Raw genomic sequence first — 12,241 nt, 5'->3', positions numbered from 1 at the left:
CTCTCTCTCTCTCAAATACAGATTTTATTTATTTGAGAGAGAGAGACAGAGATAGCGACAGAGATAGCGAGAAGACAGCATGAGCGGGGAGGAGAGGGAGAGCAGGAAGCCTGATGGGGTTCAATTCCAGGACCCTGGAACCATGACCTGAGCCAAAGGCAGACGCTTAACTGACAGAGCCACCCAGGTGTCCCAAATAAATAAAATGTTTTAAAAAAATTCTAACTCTAAGCTACTGTGGGGGGAAAATGCATAGAAAAGATATTCAAAGGAAATACACAAAAATTTAATAGTAACTATCTCTACTGGATGGAATGGTGGGTGATTTTTATTTTTCGTTTTGATTTTTCTGAATTTCCTAAATTGTATATAGTGAATAGGGTTTTTTTTTAAGCAGTTTTGAGGTATAATTTACATAACATAAAATTCACCTGTTTTAAGTATACAGTTCAATAAATTTTAGTAAATTTGCAGAGTTGTGTAATCATTGCACAATCCCATTGCATTCATTCTCATTCCTACCCCTAAACCTAAGGTAACCATTAACTTACTTTAAAGAAATGCCTTTTCTAGATAGTTCATATAAATGGAATTGTGCAGTATGTGGTCTTTTATGTCTGTATTTTTGAGGTCTATCCATGTTGTAGCATGTACCAGCATTTTATTCCTTCTTATGGATTAATATTCCATTGAATGGATGTGCCACATTTTGACTATTATAAATAAAGCTATCATAAACATTCTTATGATTCTTAAGTCTGTGTAGATATATTTTCATTTCTTTTGGATAGATACTTAGGAATGAAATTTCTGGGTTATATGTTAAATTTATGTTTAGCTTTTAAGAAACTGCCAACCTGTTTCCCAAAGTAGCTGTACCATTTTACAGACCACCTCTCAACAACATATGAGAGTTCCAGTCTCTTCACATCCTCCATAACACTTGTTATCGTCTGTCATTTTTTAGGTACTTGAGTGGGTACAGATAACAAACTCACCCCAGTTTGTCTGGGATTTTTCAAGTATTAGCACTGCAAGTCTCATGTCTCAGGAAACCCCTCAATCCTAGGTACTCAGTGATAGTTGGTTACCCTCAGTGGGAAGTCTCTTAGTGGTTTTGATTTGCATTTCCCTAAGGACTAATAATGCTGAATGGGTATTTTTAATAGAAAAAAAATAAATACAAACATATTACTATCGTAAATAGATTGTGATTTTATTATAAGAACAAAAATACTTCAAGTCATCTGTGTACAAGTTATAAAGAATCTTGCCCTTTGATATGCCTTCTGAGACACTGTAAAATAAAAGTCTACAAACAGGATAAGTAGAGGGCATAAAGGGATATGCTTCAGAAATATCCAAGTCCTTTCAAATGGAACAGAAACTAGAGGGAAGAGAAATGCTTAATAGCATAGTCCAAATCCTCAGGATCTTTCCATAATCACTCCCATTTCCAGGTCCACAATGCTTTCTCCTTCATCTGCCTACCCAAATGCTACCCATCCCACCATCTTCCAAGAAAACTTCTGTAGTTCTTTCAGCTCTCAATGACTGTTTCTTTTCTTATTGCATATGGAAGCAGCATCTTACAATTTATAATTTTTTCATTTGTGTTTCTCTTCCCCCCATTTACACTTGAAAGCCTCACAGCACCTAACTACAGAGTGTGTTACAGGCAACTATTTACATGATTAGAGTACTTCAAGATTTATTAATCCTATTATATGATAAAATATCATGTGTATTTGTAAAGCAAAATTATTCCAATTTAACTTGCTACCATGGTTAGTTTTTGCAGATAACTCCAAATAATGAATACAGATTTGAGTGGACCAAGAAGCAGTATGCACCATCACTATCCATTAGTTGGGTATCTGGAACCTGTTGCTTCCTACCGTTCTGTTACCTGCCTGTTATTTATGTGCTTCACAGAACTTCTATCCCTCAAATTCATGTATGGACAAAGGAAGCAGGCTGTGAATTGAACAAGAGATCTGACAAAACTATTGAACTGATACCCTGATGAAGTTCAAAATGTAGCTCTGAGAAGAACAGAAGAAGAAGTATACTGCCATCACTGAGCTACTACTAGACCGCTAAGTGAGACACGTTCCAGTAAAAAAATGCTTTATCTTATAAACACTATATATGGCATTACATTTGCAGGGGAGGCCCAATAAGAACTTTTGAACTAGTCAGACCTGGATCTGAATCTTAGCTCAACTACTTACTAACTGTGGGATCTTGATTAAGTTACCTAACCTTTCTTGGCCAATTTCCACCACTACCTCCCCAGATTATTGTGAGAATGTGGCAAAAATCCCCCTGTACTGGGCATAAAGTAGATAGTCAAAATGTGAGTGCTTTGTTCCTTTCTCCTTAATCTAATTGTTGGAGTAAAAAAATATATGCTCTCAAAAGGATACAAAGTATTTCTGAATAAGAAAGGTTCAATTTTTTAAAGGTTTTGTTCTTAATATCAATTTTAAACGTGACTTTTTGGAAAAAAAATAAGCATTCCTCAAATGCTGCCTTGTTTTTAATCAAATTAATTAGCCTCATGCTATTTTGGTTAGAACCTTTGCAAACGTATACAATGATTCAAATTTCCAGTACTGGCTTCTTGACATTATTAATATCATACATTAAGAATATATGTGGCGGGCGCCTGGGTGGCTCAGTTGGTTAAGCGACTGCCTTCAGCTCAGGTCATGATCCCAGGGTCCTGGGATTGAGTCCCGCATCAGGCTCCCTGCTCTGCGGGGAGCCTGCTTCTCCCTCTCCCACTCCCCCTGCTTGTGTTCCCTCTCTCGCTGTGTCTCTCTCTGTCAAATAAATAAATAAAATCTTTAAAAAAAAAAAAAAAAGAATATATGTGGCAACTAAGTATATATCATATGGAAAATCACTACAAACAAGACTGGAAGGAAAAATTCATGTGCAAAAAGACAAAAGGCCCTATGTATGTGTATGATAAATCTTTTGGCCATATTCACAGGACCACTGACCTTAACTAATTACCTTATACCTGATATGTACCTAAAGAAAGTAAAAAATAATGAACCTTCAGAAAATGGGATCTTTGAGTTTCATTTTACCCTTAAAATTGCCCTTCTCAATATCATGCAGCCATCAAAAAAAATGAAATCTTGCCATTTGCAATGACATGGATGGAACTAGAGGGTATTACGCTAAGTGAAATAAGTCAATCAGAGAAAGACAAGTATCATATGATCTCAATGATAAGAGGAATTTGAGAAACAAGACAGAGGATCAGGGGGAAGGAAGGGAAAAATGAAACAAGATGAAACCAGAGAGGGAGACAAACCATAAGAGACTCTTAACCTCGGAAACAAACTGAGGGTTGCTGGGGTGGAGGGGGTTGGGAGGGATGGGATGGCTGGGTGATGGACATCGGGGAGGGTAAGTACTATGATGAGCGCTGTGAATTGTGTACGACTGATGAATCACAGACCAGTACCCCTGAAACAAATAATACATTATATGTTAATTTAAAAAAATTGCCCTCTTCATTCAGTTTGCAAGATCTTTACTTTGAGCTAAATTCTACTACATGTAATGATGCTTTCCATCCCCAAAATGTCACTAATGGAATGACGGGTGTGTGTGTGTGTGTACATGTATGCCGAAAAAACATTATAGTGAGATTTAATAAAAAATATATTTGAGGGGCGCCTGGGTGGCTCAGTTGGTTAAGCGACTGCCTTTGGCTCAGGTCATGATCCTGGAGTCCCTGGATCGGGTCCCGCATCGGGCTCCCTGCTCAGCAGGGAGTCTGCTTCTCCCTCTGACCCTCCCCCCCTCTATGGGCTCTCTCTCATTCTCTCTCAAATAAATAAATAAAATCTTTAAAAAAAAAAAAAAATATATATATATATATATATATTTGATTATTAATCTCTTTATGTGGCTAAGTACATAAATTTCCTTTTCACTTACTTCCACTGCTGCTACAACCTGGAATATTTTCTCCAGGAGAATACCCCATGAGGCCTCCATTCCCATTAGGATTAGAAGGCACTGATGCAAGAAGACCTAAAGGGAAAAAATTTCCTATTAAATTATGATCAAGATCAAATTCAAGGATAGGTACATAAACACCTGCCAAAGAAACAAACCAAAGGTAATTAATGACATACCTAGTCCTCTATATCGTGAAAGCTGCTGATAGATCTGCTTCATCCTCTCAATATTCAAACGGCTTGCCTCAGCATGATTCACCATTGGTTTAGGATAATTAACTCCTATCAAACATTTGGCTACCTTTTGGATACCTTCTGGTGCATTCCAGGGATCATAGATATATTTTGCAGGGAAACCTCTTAGTACAGGCAAATAACGCCTTTTGGGAGAAGGAAGAAAAATTATTAATAAAATGAACTACAAGCAAATTATAACAAACTAATTATTAGCTATGAATGACCAAAATCAAGTCAATATCATTTAATGATTTGTTTACCTATCTCCTCATCTCTGCTGCCCAACATGAGTGGGGAAAACCTTAAGTGTTGCTTAAACATGAAAAGCTCTTCCTGGATTAGTTATTCCAAACTGAATAATAACCACCCTTGATTTACCTGATATAGTCTCCATTGGGATCTGTTCTCCTACCAAAACCAACAGGGCAATAGCAGTGAAAAAACTGCTGGAAAAAGGAACTACAAGACAGCCACATCCAACTTCCAGCATTTATGCTCCAATCTGCATCAAGCAATAATTCTTCAAATACCTTCAGAAGTAACAGTAACCAATTAGTTTGTACACATATAATTCTCAAAGCAAGCATTTTCCAGGTCTCTGTAGATCAAAAGTCAAGGGAAAGAAAATCTAGCACAGAACTGTAAAATTAAACATTCCAAAGTTAGCCTCCTTGTCAATGTTCTGTTCTGTAATGAGTTATTTCAGGGAAAGAAAAAGATCAGTAATATAAGTGAATTTACCTTTCTAGTCTTTGCTGTGTTACTGAGGGGAGGGTAAAATAATGACTCAAGTCACTGATCCAATTAAAAAAGGGAAGAAAAAAAGCAGCGAACACTTTCAAGAAAGGAAAGATGCTACCAAATAAATCACTAACAAAAACTGAGAAGCCTGGTATACTGGCCTACATATAGGGAGCACCCAAATATAAATGACTTTTAAAAATGCACTTGAGAAAAAATCCAAAAAAACAAAACAAAAAATACACTAGTGAAAAAGCACAAAAAAGAAAAAAAGAAAAAAAGCACTAGCATTATAGAGTTTAAATTTGGAATTCCTTGACCAAAAGGGAAACAGATTTAAAATGCCTTTTTATAAATTCATTAAGTGTTTACTATACACCCACCTCATGTACAACTTTGTCCAAGGAAATACAGGAGATGCAAAAAAAAAAGGGGGGGGGATCGAAATGGTCCTTGGATAGGGGAAATATATGATATAGGCAGGAAGGTGAAACAAGTCCTATTATATATAACCACAAGATGATGTCACAAAATGTTGTATGCTTCACTTTACATAATCATTAAAATGTTATGATGTTGTAGTAAGGCAAAATGATATATATTTTAAATTTTATAATATAAATTCACTATTTCTAAGAATTCTTGGGCAAATCCTTTTTTGTAACAGAAATGATCATCTATAAATATGTTAATCCAATGAGTCCAGAGTGTTAAACCTTATAGTTCCCTTGATGGCTAGGCTGGTTCATGGTTCAGTCTCTGAAATGACTTGAGGTTATAATCAAACCAGTTTTCACCATTTTTCCTGTCTGATTACACCATTCTGCTCTCCAAGAGTGTGCCTGTATTAGGAAATTAAATTCTTTACCTGCTGAAAAAAATTAGACTATAAATGAATCTAAGTAAGAGACAACTTCTAGGAATTGTTTTAATAAGTTATAGGCTCAAAATAAGACTCTGCTACATTAGTTAGAAAAATACTCACCTTCATTCCTTCTTCCCAACTAATCCACAGGTCACCCCGGGTCAGGAAGCAAGCCACTGCATGTCTGGCTAAATGGTGAATCCAACCCTCCTGACGAAGCTGTGTCATGATGGCATCAATCCATGGAAAGCCTGTCCGGCCTTCTGCCCATTTTGCTAAAGCCTCAGGATTCTTATCCCAAGGAATCTGAACACAGATGGGATTTCCTTCCATTTTATCAAAGCGTGGATTATTTGTTGCTGCTGTATAGAAAAATTCACGCCATAACAGTTGCCCATAAAGGGAAAGGGGAGGGGAACTGTTCTTCTTTACCTAAGGTTAAAAAGCAAAGAGGTATTACCAGCAATTTTTTAAAGAAGTTATTTTGAAAAATTAGCTTCAGTTTTAGGTAATACCTTTTTGTACAGATCTGTTAGTTTGAAGTAAAATAGTCGACATGACAAACAACCAAATCGGAGATAAGGACTGAGTCCAGTAGGGCTAGCAAGCAGGGAATTTGCATTCATTCGAGGTCTTTCAAAGTTGGCTACCCAAGCCTGAAAACACACAGAGAGAATTATGCTGGCTAACTGTCTTTTCCATTTTAAAAGAGTATTTAAAACTGACTTTTTTTTTTTTTTAAAGTTACATAGTTCTTGGGGAATAAAATTTTATTATCCCAGTCACAAACACGTTTTAATAAACACAACAGAATAAAAGTGAGCATTCTTTTGTTTCAGCCATCCTCGTGTAGCACATACTCATGTGAAATAAATTATCTTCAAATTCCTAACACCAAGCTGAGAGCACTTTCAACCTGTCTCCTTGACATTGAGGTAAAGGTGAAATAGAAGAACTTTATCTTAGCTTCAAAGTTATGGTCATCAGATACCAGCTTACACAGAAAGAAGAGAAGAGATAGTACTGGTAGTAGCTAAAGAAGAAATAGTCAGCAGAGGAGGAAAAAAATATTTAAATGAGGAGATGGTTGTTAATTTTCAAACAATTAGGTCTATGCTATTTTAACTATTTCTCTCAATTCTTCTTTTCAACAGACTATTTTTTGTTTTTAAAAAAGAGTGAAATTATTTTTTAAATGCCAGTTTGGAAATACAAGCATGACCTATATTATCATACTTTTCTTTCCAAATGCCTTTCCAAACGTGTAAGTGCTTCAGTTTCTCCGCCTGGCCATACTGCAGAGGGCAAGCCATCTGTATCAAAACCTAAAAAAAAAAAAAAAAAAAAAAAAACAGAAAAAAGAAAAAGATATTCTTCTGTAACTAAAATAATTTTTATTGAACCACAATAATTGGGAAAAAATACTTCACAGAAAAATTAACAGTAGCATAAAAATTAACTGAGGGCCCTGGATAGGTCTTCACATATAAGGATATAATATGGTCTCTATTCTTTAGGACAAACATCTTAAGGTGATTAACAGATCACATTTATAGCACACATATGTACAGATTTATCACTTCTTAAAGAGTTTCTTTTAGATTTTTTTCTCCTTTCTTTCCCTCTTAATGCAAAATACTTTACATGTCAAATTAGAAGTGAGATTTTCTGAGTGATTTATTAACTCTTAAGCTTCATTTATACCTACCTAATTCTTCTAATGAAGGGACTCCATATTTCTCATCATGGTCATCAGAAAGAGGAGTTGTGCACTTTTCTATCACTTCGGAAGTAATTGTCTCTACTGGTATCTCTAGTGGTTCCATTTTGCTGATAAGAGTCTGGAATCTCTTATAAGTAAGAGGTGGTTGTCCACCATTGAGTTCTATGATCCTATTGTAGTGCAAAGTTAGTAAAGTGCAAAAAAAAAGTTAGTAAAATGCAGTTAGTATTAAGAAATGACAATATATTTTGATTGATAACTTCTGAAAATGCTTAAAATCAGAAAACAAAAATTAATTACTTAAGACTTCCATATAAGCTTCTCTTATGACCAAGAAACTTATTAAAATAGCTAATGAATCTAAAAATTATTCTCTTCATTTTCTAGACATCTGCTATGTGTCAAAAATATACAGCACACAAATAACAAAACCTTTAAGACAAAGGGTATTTAGTATCTATGAATGAAAAAAACAAGTGGTTAAATCAGCCTAAAAGTAGTAACATAAAAATAATATATATGAAAGGTAAAAACATATTACAACACAACTCAAAGAATCTCTTAATCATCAGTAAAAACCAAACCAGACCAATATTATATTGAGGAGCAATAAAGCAAGTCTTATTAATTAGGATTCTATATACTATAGTGATAATCACTTGCTACTTTCTGTTGTGCTCATCATGCCTTTGTTAAATATGTCAGCATATGTATCTTATGGATATACTTTAAATTTCCCTCCTCCTTTTTAATGTACTGTTTGAATCAGTTTGCTAGTATTTTGTGAAGATTTTTGCATCTATATTCATGAGAGATACTGAGTTCTCTTTTTTTATGGTGTCTTTATCTGGTTTGGTATCAGGCTAATACTGGCCTCACAGAATGAATTTGGAAGTGAAATTAAGAAAACAATCTCATTTACAATTGCACCCAAAAAAAAAAAAAATCTAGGAATAAACTTAATCAAAGAGGTGAAAGACTTGTACTCCAAAAACTATAAAACCTGACAAAAGAAATTCAAGATGACACAAAGAAATGGAAAGACACTCCATGCTCATGGGCTGAAAGAACAAATACTGATGGGACGCCTGCCTGGCTCAGTCAAAACAGCGTGCAATTCTTGATGCTAGGGGGAGTTCCACGTTGGGATTACATAAACAAACAAAATTAACACAAAAGATATTGTTAAAATGTCTACACTACTCAAAGCAATATACACATTTAATGCAACCCCTATCAAAATATCGATAGCATTTTTCACAGAGCGAGAACAAACAATTCTAAAGTTTGTATGGAACCACAAAAGACCTCGAATAGCCAAAGCAATCTTAAAAAAGAAAAACAAAACTGGAGGTATCACAATTCCAAATTTCAAGTTATATTACAACGTAGTAGTAATTAACAGTATGGTACTGGCATAAAAAGAGACACATAGATCAGTGGAATAGAAGAGAAAACCCAGAAATAAACCCACAATTATATATGGTCAGTCAATCATCAACAAAGGAAGAATGAATATACAATGGGAAAAGTCTCTTCAATAAATGGTGTTAAGGGTGTGGGGCGGAGGCGGCGGAGAGGCCTGCGGCGGCAGGGAGTGGTGGGGCCGGGAGCGGTGGGGCCGGGAGCGGTGGGGCCGGGAGCGGGCGCTGGGGCCGGGCCGCGCTGAGCCGGAGTGGGTGGCGCACGCCGGCGGGGCGAGCAGCCACCATGTCGGTGTTCTGGAAACTGTTTGGGGCAGGACGGGGCAAGGCCGGCAAGGGCGGCCCGACCCCGCAGGATGCCGTCCAGCGGCTGCGGGACACGGAGGAGATGCTAAGTAAGAAGGAGGAATTCCTGGAGACTAAGATCGAGCAGGAGCTGACTGCCGCCAAGAAGCACGGCACCAAAAACAAACGCGAACTAGAACAAATATAGAATTATTTGGAACCACAAAAGGCTTGAATAACCAGAGCAATCTTGAGAAAGAACAATGCCAGAGGCATCACACTTCCTGATTTCAAACTATACTATAAAGCTGTAGTGATGAAAACAGTGTGGTATTGGCATAAAAACAGACACATAGATCAATGGAATAGAATAGAGAGCCCAGAAATAAACCCACAAATTGACCATATATGGTCAACTAAAAAATAGTAATAATAAATGGTGTTAAGAAAACTGGACAGCTACATGCAAAAGAATGTAACTGGACCATTTTCTTGCACCATACACAAAAATAAACTCAAAACCGATTAAAGACCTAAACGTGAGACCTGAAACCGTAACAATCCTTGAAGAGAGCACAGGCAGTAATTACTCTGACATCTGCTGTAGCAACATTTTCTAGATATGTCTCTTCAGGCAAGGGAAATAAAAGCAAAAATAAGCTACTGGGACTATATCAAAATAAAATGCTTCTGCAAAGGAAACAATCAACAAAACTAAAAGTCAACCTACTGAATGGGAGAAGATATTTGCAAATGACATATCTGATAAAGGGTTAGTGTCCAAAATCTATAAAGAACTTATAAAACTCAGGCGCCTGGGTGGCTCAGTCATTAAGCATCTGCCTTCGGCTCAGGTCATGATCCCAGGGTCCTGGGATCGAGCCCTGCATCGGGCTCCCTGCTCCGTGGGAAGCCTGCTTCTCCCTCTCCCACACCCCCTGCTTGTGTTCCTTCTCTCACTGTGTCTCTCTCTGCCAAATAAATAAATAAAATCTTTAAAAAAAAAAAAAAAACTTATAAAACTCAACACCCAAAAAACAAATAATCCAATTAAAAATGGGCAGAACACATGAACATTTTTCCAAAGAAGACATCCAGATGGGCAACAGACACATGAAGAGATGCTCAGTATCACTCATCATCAGGGAAATGTAAATCAAAACTACAATGATGTATCACCCCACACCTGTCAGAATGGATAAAATTAAAAACACAAGAAACAACAAGTGTTGGTGAGGATGTGGAGAAAAGGGAATCTTCTTGCACTCTTGGTGGGAATGCAAATTGCTGCAGTCACTGTGTAAAAACGGTATGGAGGTTCCCCAAAAAGTTAGAAATAGAATTACCCTAAGATCCAGTAATTTTACTATTGGGTATTTACCCCCAAAATACAAAAACACTAATTCAAAGGGATACATGGACCCCTACATTTATAGCAGCATTATTGGCATATATAACAGCCAAACTATGGAAGCAGTCCAAGTGTCCATCGATAGATGAATGGATAAAGATGTGATATGTATGTATGTATGTGTATATATACACATTATATATATATATATAAGGGAATATTATTCAGCCATAAAAAAGAATGAAATCTTGCCATTTGCAACAACAGGGACAGAGCTAGAGAGTATGATGCTAAGTGGAATATATCAGTCAGAGAAAGACAAATACCAAATGATTTCATATGTGGAACATAAGAAACAAAATAAACAGGCGGGGCGGGGGAGGGGGGAAGAGACAAATCAAGAAACAGACTCTTAACTACAGACAACAAACTGATGATTACCAGAGGGGAGGTGAAGTGGGATATGGGGTAAATAGGTGATGGGGATTAAACAGTACACTTTTACCATGATGAAAAAAATAAAATTAAAAAAACAGTACATTTTTCATTATTCCACATACAGTTACATATAAATTGTATGTATAGAAAGTAAACACCACAAAAACTATCCTCTCTGCTTTTAGTAATTTTGTTTCAGTGTAATACTTCGAGTTTATACACAGGGTCATAATGAAACTTGTGGGCTGTAGCGATACTGCAGTGATACTAGTGAAGACACTGCTAATTATAGAACTTAAGCAAAATAAAGACCTGAGAAAAATGTTTTCTGTATATTTTTATATGATGAATTATATATGGTAAATATTCACATTCAATCCACTAACCAATCCAATTATATGCATAACACTAAATCTCCCACTTAGATGCATGCAAACTGCTCTTATCCTATTTTGCCTCTGATGGGGTTTGGGACAGGTCACCCCAAAATATGTCACTTTGGCATATTGATTACTTTGAATTAAAATTACTTAAGAAACAGCATAAGAAGGACACTCTGACCCTGCTCTGTCTCCCTGAAAGCAAGAAATAAATTCTCTATGTGAAGGGTACTTTCCCAGAACCTGGAGAGTAAAAGGTATCCTTATCATCAGAGACAGGTTAATTCAGGCCTGAGAAGGCTGTATAAACTTCATACATTTGCTACCCTAAACCCAAACTTACTTGTCTTGGTATTTCTTCACTAACTTACTTTTTTTTTTTTTTTCTAAAAGGTGTAAAAGCTGCCTGCTTTGCTCACTTCTTTCAGTCTTATATCCTGGACATATGAATTAAATTTATTTTTCTCCTGTTAATCTGTCTTAAGTCAATTTAATTATTAGACCAGCCAGGAAGTTAGAAGGGAAAAAGGGAAAGTCCTATCCCCCACCCCCACCCCAAATATACTTCCTTCTTGCTATCAGCTTCCTAAAGTTAAGAAAACTGGTAAACTAGAAGGCAAGTTTATTTTCAAGAGATATAGGACTTCTGACTTAATAGCAAATAAGACCCCTGCCTGAAATCAAACCACAGTTTTTCCATACATTTGGAAAAGTAGAATAAAATTAACTAGTTTGTCATATAATTTATAGAGTTAGCTTTATTAACTAGATAAAATGAGTAAATAACTAAAAGCAAAATAATTTAAAAGGT

At 36.2% G+C, this 12,241-nt stretch overlaps 1 protein-coding gene across 8 annotated transcripts in view; it reads right to left on the bottom strand.

Moving 5' to 3' along the window:
- CRY1 (cryptochrome circadian regulator 1) overlaps positions 1-12,241 on the bottom strand; it is a 137,829-nt gene that overhangs the window by 55,192 nt on the left and 70,396 nt on the right. For all 8 annotated transcript variants that reach the window (XR_010411368.1, XR_010411369.1, XM_064590671.1 and 5 more), the window contains exons 4-10: positions 7,538-7,722; positions 7,066-7,154; positions 6,345-6,485; positions 5,950-6,261; positions 4,602-4,753; positions 4,164-4,366; positions 3,964-4,059 (exon numbers count right to left, since the gene is read on the bottom strand). Coding sequence is in view for 6 of the 8 variants with exons in the window: in XM_064590671.1 (XP_064446741.1) it covers positions 3,964-4,059; positions 4,164-4,366; positions 4,602-4,753; positions 5,950-6,261; positions 6,345-6,485; positions 7,066-7,154; positions 7,538-7,722 (1,178 nt within the window). In the remaining 2 variants the exon portion in view is untranslated. The remainder of the gene's footprint in view (positions 1-3,963; positions 4,060-4,163; positions 4,367-4,601; positions 4,754-5,949; positions 6,262-6,344; positions 6,486-7,065; positions 7,155-7,537; positions 7,723-12,241) is intronic.

This window comes from Mirounga angustirostris, unplaced genomic scaffold (assembly GCF_029215605.1).
Source record: "Mirounga angustirostris isolate CCGP_5_RB_7025 unplaced genomic scaffold, mMirAng1.0.hap1 SCAF_5, whole genome shotgun sequence".
Lineage (NCBI taxonomy): Eukaryota > Metazoa > Chordata > Mammalia > Carnivora > Phocidae > Mirounga > Mirounga angustirostris.
This window is presented reverse-complemented; position numbering and strand designations above follow the sequence as displayed.